Here is a 16,836-nt window from a genome sequence, read left to right as displayed (position 1 = left end):
AGCCAACACCATCTTCACTATGTGCTAGCCACTGTTCCCAGCAACCTGCACGTAAGACCTCGCTTGAGCTTCACGACACCCTAAAAAGAATCAGCCCTGCTGTCCTGGTAAGGATGCTGGGACACAGAGACGCCATATCACTTGCCCAGGCCCCACGTGACTAAGGGGAGGGCAGGACTTACCAGGAAGCCAGACAGTGGAGGCCCGGCCTTCAGTAACACCACCTCTGCTGCCTCTCGGCAGAAGTCCTCCTGAAACTGTCTTAGGCTCAACAGGAACATGGGATGGGTTCCAACAGATCTACAAGGTTCTCCACCGAGAAACATTTGCTCCCCCTCAAGGCTGCTCGTGCCCTGGAGGGCTCTCTGTCCTCTGTGCTCTCCTTTCCCCAATCCTTATTTTTTGCTGACAACTACCCCGTGCTGTAGCCCAGAGTCTTCCAAATGATGGCTGGAACACGCTGGGGGACTGCAACCAGATTTTTAAGTAAATTAAATCAGGACAGGAACCAGTAGACAATGGCATGAAGTATTGTTGCAAGAACGTTTTGTCTTGTTTCTCTGTGTGTATTTGCAGTAGGTCATGACGTAAGATTATTGTTTACACGGCAGCACAGTCAAAAAGTCTGAATAAACACCACCACCCAGGTCTAATACCAAGCCTTACTGCTGTCCCCCAGCAGGTGCCTGAGACAGGGTTGTCAGAGGGTGAATGGCTACGCAGTGGGGATGTCCGGGGAAGCGTGTTTAGAAAACTGAGTGAGGTCATTCTGTAAGTCAGGGCTCACTGCTAGGCTACTCACTTGATTTTTCCAGACTGGACACACCAGGAAAACTGAGGATGCTTGTTCTGTATGAGGCAAAGCAAAGCAAAGCAAACTACACGCAAAGGCATAAATATGACCAGCACTGCCTTACCTCTTCGCCCAGGATATACGTGAGGGTAGTACTCGTAATAGAGATCAGGCTGGTCCAGGTTTCCAAAGGGCTCAAACTCCATCTCAGCATTCTGGAAAAGGCCCAGCTTCACCAGCAGTGCCAGCCTCACAAACCAAAGCTAAAACACAAAATACAACTGAAACAATAGATTACCTACGAATGTCAAGTTCAGAAATTCCTATTTCCTATTAATTTGGTAGCAGAGCTTGATTTCCAGTATATTAAAACAAAGCCTACACTCGGTTTCTTAGCACATGTGCCTAATTACATGTTTATAAAAATTACTCTCAAGCTTAATAAAAACAACGTAAATGATTTTGTCTGATTTGGCTTAATCTGCCAATCCTTGTTGAGAATGGAGAGCAGGGATGGCAGGGCTGGGTGTGGACAGAGCCACGTATGGGGCGGGCACTGAAGGGTACGGAATCGCCACGGGGGGAGGCAGAGGGGAGGCACAGAGAGGAGAGTGCGATGTGGGTGGGCAGTCAGCTCTGAAGGGCCAGAGGGCCCTCTGGGTGCAGAGGCAGAGCGGGGATCTGGAAAGGAAGACTAGAGTAAACTCATGTTGACGTTAAATTTGGGCTAAGAAAATCTATTTTTCGTTCTCACGTTGTTCTTAGCGGCATGAAAGGTCACGTCCCTTCCCTGTCCCCCCTTCATGACCAACCAAAGGGGCTGTACCTGTAAGGAGTCTGCCGTGTGGCTGGTGGGCAGCCCGCTCTTGCCGTAGCCTTGGCCGTGGGCCGTGAGAAGGCGCCCGCAGAGGTCAACCGCTGCCCTCCAGTTTTTGCAGCTCTGTAAGACACAGCAGGACGTGTCACCGAAAGCACAGCCACTCCTACACGCAGTGCCTGCCGCGCCGGGCCCAGCGCCAGTCCCTTCTGGTGAATGACGGCCAGGCCAGACAGCTGCTGGTACGGAGAGCGCCACTGGTCGACGCCTGTGTGTAACTGGGCAAGAAGGGCGTCAAGTGGGAGATGCAGCTTGAGACGAGCAAATCCGAAAAACATTAAAATTTAACAACTGATAGAACACAGAGAGAATTCCTTTTTAAAATTTATTTTATTTAAATTCAATTAATTAACATGTAGTGTACTACTAGTTTGAGGTAGAGTTCAGTGATTCATCAGTTGTATATAAATACCCAGTGTTCATTCCATCAGCTCTTGTTGAAAAGCTCCCCTACCCCCAAGACTGCTTTCCTTTTTCAGCCAAATAACTTTATTTTGTAATTTTCACAAATTTAAAATCAATAATTTAATTTTATGCCATGTGCCGGATGTATTTCTTTGTATCTGTAAGAGCTGCGTGTGATAATAAAATAAGTGGTTTTGCATGCTTGACATAATCCTGTTTCACCAACATTAAAACAGACGGCTGACCTGGACGCCAGCGGATCAAGCTGGACATGCTCTGTTTATCCTTTGCCCTGATGCAACAGACAGGAGGGCCACCGGGGAAATGCACAGGAAAACGTCCTCAGTGAGAACGCTGCAACCTTCTGGGAAGCGAGAAGTGGATGCTCGTGGCCCATCTCCTCACCACACCGGGCACTAACACCGTCTGCATGCCGCAGACGCTCCCGTTCACGTGTGTGGCCGACAAATGGCAGACCACGTCAGGCTCTGGGGGCAAGTGGTGGATGAACACACATCCTTGCATGCACTCATCTCACGATCTAGCAAGGAAGACAGATATGAAACAACTTATTTTCCCAAGATGAGTAAAATGATTTTGTGTGTGCTCACAGTGCTTTCTGAACAAGAAGCCACGGGAGCACATCACCTGGTGGCCAGACTTAACCTCAGGGAATGGAAAGCTACTGGAGCCCAGACGTGAAGGAGGAACAGTGGAGTCAAGAAGGGGCAGGACCCTCCAGGCCGAGGGGGAGCTGCCTGAGAGAATCCGGAGGTGCCTCAGAAGAACGGCCTTCAATCAGGTGGCCGGCACATGGCAGTGAGAGGACAGGCGTGAGGATAAGAATGGGGATGTCAGCAAGGAAGGCCTCAGACCACGAGAGATCCAGACTCCTTCTGAGGGGCTGGGGAGCCACGGAAGGCCTTTGGGCAAGGGAACGACACAGTCCTGTTTAACAGATGCTGGAGCATGCTGCCCACCTCTCTTAGGTACTAACTCAGGCACGCACTGCTCCTGTTGGCACCCTGCACCTGCCAGACAAATCCTAAGTTGGGGTGAGGACCCAGAGAGCATAGGCCTTGCTGCAGAGGGGCCTGTGAGCGGGGACCAATTCCCGGCTTCTCCTGACAGCAGCCCTGCAGGCCCCGCGAGGGGAATTCCTCGGGGCACGGGCCAAGGTAGGTGCTTTGACTTCTGGAGAATCATCCTAAGTGTGGCTATGTATATTCTTGAATTGCAAACGTGAAAAAGTAAGAGGGAAAGTTATCCTGCCAAGTTTGGACCAATTCTATGTATATGTCTAAGCAGATCCTGTATGCAGGGGCGATTAATTGTTGCTGTTTTCCCAATCGCCTATGTCACACATGCTGGCCTTTCCTGCCGGTGGCAGTAGATCTGAGCAGAGTGCTCAGGGCGGTCTTCTGAGGAAAGGACTCCAGCTGAGGATGGGTAAGAGACCCCGTGAGGAGGGCAGGAGGGGGGCTCCGGTAGGCAGAGGCCTGGTTAGCGGGCCGCGGGGATGCACTGAGGACGAGGGGCCGTAGGGGTAGGCAAGCAGGTGTGGACAAGGGGCAGGGAAGGCCAGGCCAGCCTCTGCAGGCTTCCAAGAGGATGGGCAATGTGTCCTGCTCACATTCTAGAAACATCAGCCCCCCTCCCTGTGAGGAGGAAGCATGAACCCGAGGGGCTGAGCAGGTGTCCAGGCCTGGCACTGGTGGTCTATGTGTGGCCCGCAGGCTGGATTCGCCCTGTGCGTGTCTACACACGGTTCTGGAGACCAGCCTCCTTCACACATCTGTCTGCAGCTGGTTCTGTGATCCATGAGGGAGGTGGGCAGTCACTGCAGGACTAAGTAGCTGCCCCGAGACTGAGTGGCCCTGAACCCAATAAGCCACCCCAGGCCTGGCCAGCACCACATCCAGGGAGACCATGGACAACGTCCCATCAGTGGCTTATGACGGGCCCTCAACGAGAAGGGGTAAGAAACAGAAACGTCTCCAGCGACTTGACAGGGCATTTGATGTCAAATGCAATAATGATAAAAAGTGGACTTGTACATGTTTTTCATATTTTAATTTAGATTGAATTTTACAGAAGTTTCAGTCTGCTAAAGATTGAACAGTTAAAGGAAAACACCTGTCCCTTCCATGCCAAGCTTGAAAAGCATGGTCGCAGGCCACCTGTATCCGTGGCGGGGGGAGGGTGCAGACACGGCAGAGGGACAAGGCCGGGCGACAATCTGACGTGGGGAGCACGGGGAGCGAGGCTGCAGGATGGATCTGAGACTCTGACATGCAGCCAGGCGGCGGCGGTGCGAGTCTTGGAGACAGGGAAGGCTGGAAAGGGTCAGAGCTCGGAATCTGCAATTTGATTCCAACAAGGCTGAATCTGAGGGGGCTTTGAGACGTTCAAGAGGAAAAGAAAAAGCAGCTACTGCCGTGTGTGTAGGTCTGTTTGGGAGAGGGGCATGCCTGGGGCAATGTGGGGGGCTCTGCACAAGGAGGGTGTGGGTGAGATGGGGGTCAGACCCTGAGGATGTGCAACACGGGTGGCCGGGGAGGGGGAGGGCCGAGCATGGGGGGAAGGGTGTGCGGAGCAGGAGGGGACAGTGCTCAGGGCTGCCGAGGAGGCAGGCACAGGGACACCAGAATCATGGGCAGCTGAGAGCTGGTCTGATGGGGAGATGGGATGGGAAGTCAGATGGAATGAAACAGGTGGAAAATAAGGAGGGGACCAGTGAGCCAGGTGACCCTGTGAGGTCTGAGTCACCAAGCTAATCGTGGTGGTGGTGAAGGGGGAGAGAATAGGTGCTTCTTCTGTGTCTGCTTTTAACCAAATGCTCCCGTGTGAGAGAAAGCAAGAGAAGGATCTCGTTGGAGAAACGCTGACTGCATGCTAGAAAGAAAGGATCATCAATAGAACAAGGTCCCAGGAGTCAGGAAAGGATTCTGGCATTGCGGCGGGGAGAGGGGCTTCTGTCCAACGGCCTCCAGCTGCTTTAAGCTGGGGCGGGGGGCCACTCCTCCAACTCCAGCCAGGAGTGGGGGTCGGGGGGGGGGGGGTTTGAAAGAAGCAGGACCAGCCTAAAAAGGTACTGGGAGCCAGAGAAGCCTAGAAGGTCCCTGGGAAGCAGGCGGTGGTGTTTAGTGTCACGATGAGCACTAAGCTTGGATGTGGAACTTCTGCAGCAGGCTAGTGGCCCGGCCAGGCCATCTGCGTGGACTCGACATCATCGGGTGAGGGTAAAGGTTGGGAGAGAAGACAAGCAGGCAGACCTCCTTTAGCTACAACTACCCATGTGACCTCTGTGACTTACCCAGGCGTCAATCACGCCCTTGTGACGTCAGCTGGCCACCCTGAAGGTGGAAATGAGGGTACACTCTGTGGAGAAGCTGGAACCACTCTCACCCTTCATGACCTCTTCCCCCAGTCAGCGGTCCGTGCTCACACCTGTCCCACCTGCCCATCCTGCTCTCCTCCAGCTAGGAAGGGCTGCAAAGATGACCATCCTATGACCTGGCTCAGACCCAAACTTCGCGACACCTCTCCTGCCCACAGTGAGCCCTCCTACTGGTAATTTTCTGGCACACACATTCCTGGGGGGCTACAGCCCCCCAAGGGGATGGAATTTGGTTCTTGGATAACAATGATTAATGGCCCTCCAAAGATTAACCTACCCAACAAAATCTTATTCCTTAGTATGCAATTAGGAAACAAGGTGGAAAAATGCTTCTCAGGGGATTGACAACGAGGAAAGGGTTAAGAAACACTCTGAGGTATAGTCTGTCTCATCCGTTCTGCACGGGCATTAAGGACAACCTGCTGTTCCACATTAACATTAACTGTGGCGGGGTCCTGTCTCCCTCTGGGTGAGCTCTGGGGGCCATGGCCTTGTCGAGGGCATGCTTTTTAACTTCTAAAAGTACTTCTTCAGCATTGTACCTACCATGTACATGCGTTCAAAAAATGGTGAAATAGTAAATTCACAGAACTACAAAAAAGTCATAAAAAAACCGACACTAATAACGAAAGAGATGGAAATGATAACTGATCACTATTAGTGATTGATTTTTTTTAGCCAAAAAAAAAAAAAAAAATAGCAGCAAATGCAACTGTTAGCCCAAGAAATGATAGAGAGTAATTTTTAAAGAATATACAAGTCAGGGCCGACAAGGAGACACTAAAGCAAGGGTTCTGCATAAACAGGTGTAACCTTTCTGGAAAATAATACATACTAATAGCCTCACAACTGCCCACAGTCTGACCTACTTGTTCTCTCAGCATTCATGCTAAAGAAATAATCATGTGTGTAGAAAAGATTTCTGTACAAGGTGGCCCATCCCAAGGTTATTTACAACAGTATCAGATTACGCAATAAAAATATTTATAAATTGGACTTCAATCAGACAATGCTTAAGATGTTAAAAAGATACAAAATCATAAATAGGTATAATATGAAGTTTTGTCTAGTATATGTACAAATACATATGTAAGTATTCATATTCACATGTAGACATACTATATACAGAGACACTAAAATGTTAACAGACGGTGGTTATACAGTTTTTCTGAATGAAGGACATGCTATTTGTAAAAGGAGGGAAGAGGGGTTTGTGAATGACAGGACAGGCCGCACCAAGGGGGATGATGCACTTGCAGACGAGACCATCATGTCGTGGCCACCTAGAAATGGATGGTGTGTCCATCTACCTCCATCCCACACAGAGGGGACACCCATATGCCATTGATGACCATGAACAGCGCTTCATGCAGGAACCAAATTAATGCTTGTTGAAATAGTATTTTTAAAAAAAAAATCAAGTATGTCGGTATAAGTTATGAAGTATGGCTGCTAAAGCATGAGGAAAGAGGTTCTGTCCTGGGTAGGGGGTGGGATTTAGCTGTAGTAGAAGGAGCTGCTTGACACGGTACCACCCCCACTGAGCTCCAGTGTGATCTATTTGGCAGACCTCAAAGACACACAGAATCTGTGTGTGTGCAAAAATATATAAATGAGAAAATCTGATTATGGATATTTATGTATTTTTGAAACATTTATTACACAGTAAAGACTCCTATCTTATTTTACGTCTACTATGTATAGATACCCACCACTAATAAAACATTTAAACGTGTACTAAAACTATTTGCAAGTACTCTGTGAATATGAAGTGCTCCATAAATGATTAAAAATAATAAAATGTATCGTATAAAAAGCCTCAGCTCTTGCTATGATTTCATATACTAAGATATGCTTTCTATATCCCAAACTGGATCACAACTATTAAAAATGAAACCCAAACCTATCATCTTAATTATTCATTTTTCAGTAAATGGAAATCTTTTCAAAAGTGGCTCCTTTCCTAACTGTGAAGAGGAAGCAGAATGTTTATGTTCCTATTACGGCTTCTCCCCACATGATTCTCCCACAGGTAAGTGAGTATGGAAGATGGACGTGGACAGATGCCACTCCTGAGCGGCTCAGCACTGGGCTAGCCCACCTTCTGATGAATACTGATGGTCTATAAACGACATGGAACATCTCAACAAACTTACACTAACCTGACAGCAAATTTTCCAGGAGTCAGAATGACCTAATTCCTCAAGACAATTTAACAGCACGGGGCAGGGGATGCGGGATGCGGGTGCCTCCCTGACCTTCTTGGTGGCCTGTTTGAGAACAGGAGCCTGGGAGAGAGGCAAGGGCCAGAAGGGACCTGGAACTTATCTTACTCTACAGGGCTCACTGCGATTCCGGACCAGCGGTGACTCAGCACGACTCCTTTAAAGACTAAGTTAGATTTGGATTATCTTCTGGTTTCAGAGTCAAACATGATAGTCTAAGAGATTTTTCTCATATCACAATTTAAAAAGAAAAAAAAAGGGGGGGGGGGGAAGAACACAAAGAAGTTGTTAGACAAGTTTACCATTTACATTTCCCCAAGTAGTTCTTTTATCTGATAAGAGAATACCAAGTATTTCTTTGTGTATAATTCAAGTTTACTTTGATATTTCAAAAAGATTTCCAGGGGCACCTGAGTGGCTCAGTTGGTTGAGCATCTGCCTCCGGCTCAGGTCGTGATCTCAGGGTCCTGGGATCAAGCCCCGCATCGGGCTCCCTGCTCCCCACCCCCTCAAATTTTTTTTTTTTTTCAGATTTTTATTTATTTGACAGAGAGAGACAGAGCGAGAGAGGGAACACAAGCAGGGGGAGTGGGAGAGGGAGAAGCAGGCTTCCTGCCGAGCAGGGAGCCCGATGTGGGACTCGATCCCAGGACTCTGGGATCATGACCTGAGCCGAAGGCAGACGCTTAACATCTGAGCCACCCAGGCGCCCCCTCAAATAATTTTTTTAAAAGATTTTATGTATTTAGTTGACAGAGAGAGAGAGACAGCGAGAGAGGGAACACAAGCAGGGGGAGTGGGAGAGGGAGAAGCAGGCTTCCCGCAGAGCAGGGAGCTTGATGCGGGGCTCGATCCCAGAACCCTGGGATCGTGACCTGAGCCGAAGGCAGACGCTTAACAACTGAGCCACCCAGGCGCCTCAAATAAATAAATAATCTTAAAAAAACAAAACCAAACCAAAAATATTTCCAGACAGGAATATTTCTGTTCACACCAAGTGGGGTCAACAGAGCCCGTAACTCTCTTACCCACCAGGAGCCTGGCAGTAATGGGAGGCCCCTGATGGCTCCCAGAGGTTCCTGAAGAGTTTGAAGAGGGGCTATCTGCACAAGTGTGGGCAAGGCCAGGACGACCTCGAAGGGATGGAGACACGTCTAGGGCCAAGGAACAGAGGGCCCAGGCAGGATGTGACTGGTCTGCAGGAGACCTGAGGCCACAGGAGGCTGCCCCGCCTGGAGGGAGCTCTCCCTGCTCACTCTTCCCCGGAGAGCAGGGGAGCAGGGCAGGGAGGGAGGGCAGACACCAGAGGAGCCAGGACAGGTCAGATCTTGCTGCCAAAAATAACTAGGTTTTCCGGGCTCCCCTGGATTGCTGAGCAGCTCAGGCATCAGCGGCTGGTTTTCGAGCATTAACACAAGCTGGTACATTGTAGCAGCCCTTGCACCTTGCTTTGATTGCTCAATGCTGTTTTGGAAATTTACGGATACTGATGAATGTGCCTCTCCTGCATGTATTTCAACTGTTCCAAAGGATTTAACTGTGTAACATAACTTTCTTTTTCTTGCTCAATGCTACGGTTTTCCAATAAAATTTTTGGCTAACACAAACAATACAGCAACAAACATTCTTGAGTATGTCCTTTCATGCACCGACCGGTACGAGAATTGTTCTAACGTATGGGATTACAGGTGGAAATGCTGGGTGGCAGGTGGTGCAGAGAAGGTGGTCCAGCTCACTCTCCCACCACACCTGGGCTGCCCTGTTCATGTGGCTGAAATGCACCACACTCTTGTTCTATTTACATTTCTGTAACTCCCACTGAGGATAAGCACTGTTTCCACGTCTGGGGGCTATTTGGTTTCTGTGAATGACCTCTTCATATAATTTGCCTATTTTTCTACTGGGCTGTTTTGTTTCTTACACATTGTTGGAAGGTATTAATGTGTATTAATGCTCACTTAAAAAAAAGATTTTATTTATTTATTTCAGAGAAAGAGAGAGAGGGAGAGCGAGCATGAACAGGGGGAGGCGCAGAAGGAGAAGCAGACTCCCCGCTGAGCAGAGAGCTGGACCCTGGACTTGATCCCAGGACTTTGAGACCATGACCCGAGCCGAAGGCAGACGCTCAACTGACTGAGCGACCCAGGTGCCCCTGTGGCTCACTTTTTAATAGTGTTTTTGGTATTTTTGTTGAATACAAGTTTCACGTTTTAAAGTAGTCAAATTTATTCATTTCTCCCTGAAAGGTTTAAGAAATGCTTTTCTACCCAGAGTCATTAAGAGTTTATTCTATTTTCTGGAGTTTAAAAAATTTTGTTTTAATTTATTTGGTATTTATTTTTGTGTGTGCTAAGAGATAAAGATCTTTTTGACTTTTCCCACTTGAATATCCCATCGTTGATTAGTTCTTTCCCTAGTAACCTATAACATTGCTCTTTCTGCATAAGTGTGTGTTTTGGGCCCCGTCCTGTCCCACTGGCAACCCTGTGCCCTTGTCATTTCCCTGACCCGTCTTTGGCCCCCACCCAGCTACCATGGCAGATACCTGGTTCCCACGCTAGTGTCACTCTTCCTCAGGGTCTGTCCCTGCACGAGCTTCATGCAGAAGGCCTGGGGACATTTCCCTGTTCATGCACACCAAGCGTGCGCATGCGTGCGGGTGTGTGCACCCGCGGTTTATTTCTCCAGCCTCCAAAGGGCATGGCCTTCAGCTTTCTGATGTTCTTTTTTGTTCTTTGGACTTGCCCGAGTGGTGACACAGACCTAGCAGGGACAGGGCCGCTCTGTTAACAGAAACCGGCCGGGGGAGACAGGGCTGGTTTGTACTCGCTTCTGCCTCCGGTATCCTGCACAGCTCTGGGCCGTGTGACCGGTGAGCCAGGGAGGAGGTCGGGGGGGGGGGATGAAGGAGACTCTTTAAAGGACAGGCCAGGACGGCCCAACACAGTGTTGAGTTCTAATGGCTGGTACTCCCTTCCTTCAAAACAGTGGGCCCTCAACTCAGCAACCTGTGAGCCAGAGCTGTTGATTACATGCTACCTGTCTGAAGTTATAACCATGTATTTTCTCAGAGTGCTTTTTGCTATTTCTATCCCATCTTTCCCATGTTCTGGTCCCCTTCCTGGTGATCCTCCCCCATTTTGCTCTTAGATATCAGAAGTATATGGCGAAGAAATTATTTTTATAATTACAATATAAAGCATACCCCGTAAAACTTTAAGCTCTGTAGAGAAAAATCTTATGAAAATCTCATAACTACTGTAAATGACGTGTAGAACTCTCATAATAAAGTTAGTTTGGTATGAGAAAAAGATCTAAACTTAAATAAATGTTACTTTTTTTTACACTAGAAAATAGGATACACCTATTTGAAAAACTGAACACAGGCATTCAATGACTTCCAAAAGATGAGAAAAAGAGTCCAATAAAAGTCACTCAAGTAACTAATGGTATGTACATAACTTTTCTCCAACTACGACTCAAAAGGAATCATTAACTCTATATATGATACCATTAAAGTGATTAAAATGTCCTTCTCCACAGGCTGTGACATTCATTTCCCTGTAAATTATAATCCTAGAATGTGCTGACATTACTTAGGAAAATACATTTCAAAACTCTTTCCTAATCTTAAAGAGAATAGGAATTATTTTAGGACATAATTAAAATGCCAGGGCAAGGTAATATTTTTATAAATACATTTCCTACCTTAAATAGGTCTCCTTGTTAGGACTCTAATAAAATCTCTCCTGGCATCATGTATTTTCAATGTATGAAAAAAACTCCAAGCCACTGTATATATTTATTAACACCACGAATAATCAAAGAAGGTAAAAAGATTACCTGTGGAACAAATTAGTTACAAGGACTGTGTGTGGCTTTGTGGGTACTTTTTAAACTGGTTTTTACAGGGGCGCCTGGGTGGCTCAGTTGGGAGAGTATGCGACCCTTGATCTTGGAGTCCTGAGTTCGAGCCCCACATGTGGAGTAAAGTTTACTTAAAAAAATAAAAATCAACTGGTCACTACAAAGTGACCCCCTAGTGCTGCCTACCCTCATGATGACGTATCACAGCAGCGGCTTCAAGGTCAAACTGAGGCAATGACAAGAACCCTCTGACAATGCACGAGCCTACTCATGTGACAAGCATCACAGGTCCATGGAAATGCTCACCTTTTAAGACCTATCACTTCATTAACTAATGATAAAGTATAGGGATATTTAAAAACTAGTTGTTTCCCATCGCTTTTAAAAACAGACTATCGAGTTAAAAAGGGACTAAGCATTGGGGTGGAGCAAGATGGCGGAGGAGTAGGAGACCTGGATTTTGTCCGGTCCCAGGAATTCAGCTGGATGGGGATCAAACCATTCTGAACACCTACAAACTCAACAGGAGATCGAAGCAAAGAATAGCAGCAACTCCATCAACAGAAAAGCGACCACTTTCTGGAAGTGTATATTTTTCTGGGGTCGTTGTTACCCTTTTAGCATTTTGTTCTCTCATTCATCTATTCTCCTCTGGACAAAACGACAAGACGGAAAAACTCACCTCAAAAAAAAGAACAAGAGGCAGTACCGACTGCCAGGGACCTAATCAATACGGACATTAGTAAGATGTTGGAACTAGAGTTCAGAATGATGATTATAAAGATACTAGCTGGGCTTGAAAAAAGTATGGCAGTTATTAGAGAAACCCTTTCTGGGGAAATAAAAGAACTAAAATCTAACCAAGTCAAAATCAAAAAGGCTATTAATGAGGTGCAATAAAAAATGGGGGTGCTAGATGATATGATACTTTATGTGGAAAACCCAAAAGACTCCACCCCAAAACTGCTAGAACTCATACAGGAATTCAGTAAAGTGGCAGGATATAAAATCAATGCACAGAAAGCAGTGGCATTCCTATACACCAACAAGAAGACAGAAGAAAGAGAAATTAAGGAGTCAATCCCATTTACAATTGCACCCAAAACCATAAGATACCTAGGAATAAATCTAACCAAAGAGACAAAGGATCTGTACTCAGAAAACTATAAAATACTCATGAAAGAAATGGAGGAAGACACAAAGAAATGGAAAAACGTTCCATGCTCATGGATTGGAAGAACAAATATTGTGAAGATGTCAATGCTACCTAGAGCAATCTACACATTCAATGCAATCCCCATCAAAATACCATCCCCTTTTTTCAAAGAAATGGAACAAATCATCCTAAAATTTGTATGGAACCAGAAAAGACCCCGCATAGCCAGAGGAATGTTGAAAAAGAAAAGCAAAGCCGGCGGCATCACAATTCCGGACTTCCAGCTCTATTACAAAGCTGTCATCATCAAGACAGCATGGTACTGGCACAAAAACAGACACATAGATCAATGGAACAGAATAGAGAGCCCAGAAATGGACCCTCAACTCTATGGTCAACTCATCTTTGACAAAGCAGGAAAGAATGTCCAATGGAAAAAAGACAGTCTCTTCAACAAATGGTGTTGGGAAAATTGGACAGCCACATGCAGAAGAATGAAACTGGACCATTTCCTTACACCACACACAAATATAGACTCAAAATGGTTGAAAGACCTAAATGTGAGATAGGAGTCCATCAAAATCCTAAAGGAGAACACAGGCAGCAACCTCTTTGACCTCAGCCACAGCAACTTCTTCCTAGAAACATTGCCAAAGGCAAGGGAAGGAAGGGCAAAAATGAACTATTGGGACTTCATCAAGATAAAAAGCTATTGCACAGCAAAGGAAACAGTCAACAAAACCAAAAGGCAACCGACAGAATGGGAGAAGATATTTGCAAATGACATATCAGATCAAGGGCTAGTATCCAAAATCTATAAAGAACTTATCAAACTCAACACCCAAAGAACAAAGAATCCAATCAAGAAATGGGCAGAAGACATGAACAGACATTTCTGCCAAATGGCCAACAGACCCATGAAAAAGTGCTCAACATCGCTCGGCATTAGGGAAATCCAAATCAAAACCTCAGTGAGATACCACCTCACACCAGTCAGAATGACTAAAATTAAGAAGTCAGGAAATAACAGATATTGGCGGGGATGTGGAGAAAGGGGAACCCTCTTACACTGTTGGTGGGAATGCAAGCTGGTGCAGCCACTCTGGAAAACAGTATGGAGGGTCCTCAAAAAGTTGAAAATAGAGCTACCATATGACCCAGTAATCGCATTATTGGGTATTTACCCCAAAGATACAAATGTAGTGATCTAAAGGGGCACGTGCACCCCGATGTTTATAGCAGCAATGTCAATAGCCAAACTATGGAAAGAGTCAAGATGTCCATCAACAGATGAATGGATAAAGATGATGTGGTACATATATACAATGGAATACTATGCAGCTATCAAAAAAACCCCGAAATCTTGCCATTTGCAACGATGTGGATGGAACTAGAGAGTATTATGCTAAGCGCAATTAAGTCAATCACAGAAAGACAAGTATCATATGATCTCACTGATATGAGGAATTTGAGAAACAAGACAGAGGACCATAGGGGAAAGGAGGAAAAAATGAAACAAGATGAAACCAGAGAGGGAGACAAACCGTAAGAGACTCTTAATCTCAGGAAATAAACTGAGGGTTGCTGGAGTGGAGGGAGGTGGGAGGGATGGGGTGGCTGGGTGATGGACACTGGGGAGGGTATGTGCTATGGTGAGCACTGTGAATTGTGTAAGACTGATGAATCATAGACCTGTACCTTTGAAACAAATAATACAGTATATGTTAAAAAAAAAAAAAAGATAGTAGGAAGGGAAAAATGAAGCAGGGGAAATTGGAGTGGCAGACGAACAATGAGAGACTATGGACTCTGAGAATCAAACTGAGGGTTTTAGAGGGCAGGGGGGTAGGGGGGATGGGTTTGCCCGGTGATGGGTATTAAGGAGGGCATGTACTGAATGGAGCACTGGGTGTTATACGCAAACAATGAATCATGGAACACCACATCAAAAACTAATGATGTGAAAATAGAGCTACCATATGACCCAGCAATTGCACTACTGGGTATTTACCCCAAAGATACAAAAGTAGGGATCCGAAAGGGTATGTGCACCCCGATGTTTATAGCAGCAATGTCCACAATAGCCAAACTGTGGAAAGAGCCAAGATGTCCATCGACAGATGACTGGATAAAGAAGATGTGGTATATATATACAATGGAATATTATGCAGCCATCAAAAGGAATGAGATCTTGCCATTTGCAACGACGTGGATGGAACTGGAGGGTATTATGCTGAGCGAAATAAGTCAATCAGAGAAAGACATGTATCATATGACCTCACTGATATGAGGAATTCTTAATCGCAGGAAACAAACTGAGGGTTGCTGGAGTGGGGGGTGGGGTGGGAGGGATGGGGTGGCTGGGTGATAGACACTGGGGAGGGTATGTGCTCTGGTAAGCGCTGTGAATTGTGCAAGACTGTTGAATCTCAGATCTGTACCTCTGAAACAAGTAATGCAATATATGTTAAGAAAAAAAAAAAAGAAGAAGAAGAAGATAGCAGGAGGGGAAGAATGAAGCGGGGGAAATCGGAGGGGGAGACGAACCATGAGAGACGATGGACTCTGAAAAACAAACTGAGGGTTCTAGAGGGGAGGGGGGTGGGAGGATGGGTTAGCCTGGTGGTGGGTATTGAGGAGGGCACGTTCTGCATGGAGCACTGGGTGTTATGCACAAACAATGAATCATGGAACACTTCATCTAAAACTAATGATGTAATGTATGGGGATTAACATAACATAATAAAAAAATTTATTAAAAAAACCAATGATTACTGTATGGTGACTAACATTACATAATAAAATAAAATTACAAAAAAGGGACTGCGTGTTGTGTCAATTGGTTGCAGCGTTTTTCATCTATGTGGTCACTCTCTTAAAATGCAAATAAAGACTGCTCCCCGAGAGGGTGCTCTAGAATTAAAAAAAAGAAAAACAAACACAAAAAAACCCAGACTATTTCTGGGGTGCCCTGGCTGGCTCAGTCAGCAGAGCATGCAACTCTTAATCTCCGGTTGGGCGTTTGAGCCCCACATTGGGTGTGCAGATAGCTAAAAAAAAAAAAAAAAAAAAATCTTAAAAAACAAGCAAAAAGCCAGACTATCTCCATATTTTTCCTTCCCAAAGCTTCTTAGTCATAGCAATAATTCCAGAATCACTTCAGTAAAAGAAACCCAATGAAGCATTTGATTTAAATTTACTAAAAAATTACACTTTAATTGCTTTATTAAAAATTTTTTTTAAAAGATTTTATTTGTTTGACAGAGAGAGAGATAGCAGATAGTGAGAGCAGGAACACAAGCAGAGGGAGTGGAGGAAGGAGGAGGGAGAAGCAGACTCCCCGCTGAGCAGAGAGCCCGACTTGGGCCTCAATCCCAGGACCGTGGGATCATGACCTGAGCTGAAGGCAGATGCTTAACGATGGAGCCATACAGGTGCCCCTAATTGTTTTTTAAAAAAAGATCTATTTATTTTAGAGAGCTTGAGAAAGCACGGGGCGGAGCAGAGGGAGAGAGAGAAGCAGACTCCACGCTGAGCCTGGAGCCTGACACAGGGTTCGATCCCACGACCCTGAGATCATACCTGAGCTGAAATCAAGAGTTGACTGCTCAATCGACTGAGGCACCCGGGTGCCCCTAAATTTTAATTGCTTTATGTATAAAATATTTGCTAACCACCTAAACAAATGATTCTTATTACCTCTTTGAAGACACATACTTCTGTAAATATGATAAAAGGTACCAAGGATAAAGGCAATTGTGGGGGGCGTACAGTTTCCTGGGCTTCAAAGACCGCCAGAAACACCTACCTGTTCATGTTAACATGCCTTCAGTTCAGATAGTTTCCCATTAATATTTGGGACTGCATCTCTGCCTGCATAGTCATACTTACTCCTAGTAATGAACAAAGATTTTTGTGTGCATTTTTGTTGAACCCACCCATTCAATAATAAACCCTTTATACCAAGTAGAGAAAACAGAGTATTTCAAAAAGAACAACAACATAAAAATAAAAATTACTTATCTTTAGTTATTGTATTTGATGAAGCATGTTTAATCAAAGTATATTCTGCTTCAAGGAATGTAATCATTTAAAATAATGGCTTTCTAACTA

General features: G+C 45.7%; 1 protein-coding gene across 1 annotated transcript in view; it reads right to left on the bottom strand.

The window, feature by feature from the left end:
* TRAPPC12 (trafficking protein particle complex subunit 12) overlaps nucleotides 1–16,836 on the bottom strand; it is a 79,934-nt gene that overhangs the window by 49,376 nt on the left and 13,722 nt on the right. The window contains exons 4-5 of the mRNA XM_021697540.1: nucleotides 1,620–1,733; nucleotides 918–1,056 (exon numbers count right to left, since the gene is read on the bottom strand). Coding sequence (XP_021553215.1) covers nucleotides 918–1,056; nucleotides 1,620–1,733 — 253 coding nt within the window. The remainder of the gene's footprint in view (nucleotides 1–917; nucleotides 1,057–1,619; nucleotides 1,734–16,836) is intronic.

The sequence above is a fragment of the Neomonachus schauinslandi genome, chromosome 10 (assembly GCF_002201575.2).
Source record: "Neomonachus schauinslandi chromosome 10, ASM220157v2, whole genome shotgun sequence".
Lineage (NCBI taxonomy): Eukaryota > Metazoa > Chordata > Mammalia > Carnivora > Phocidae > Neomonachus > Neomonachus schauinslandi.
This window is presented reverse-complemented; position numbering and strand designations above follow the sequence as displayed.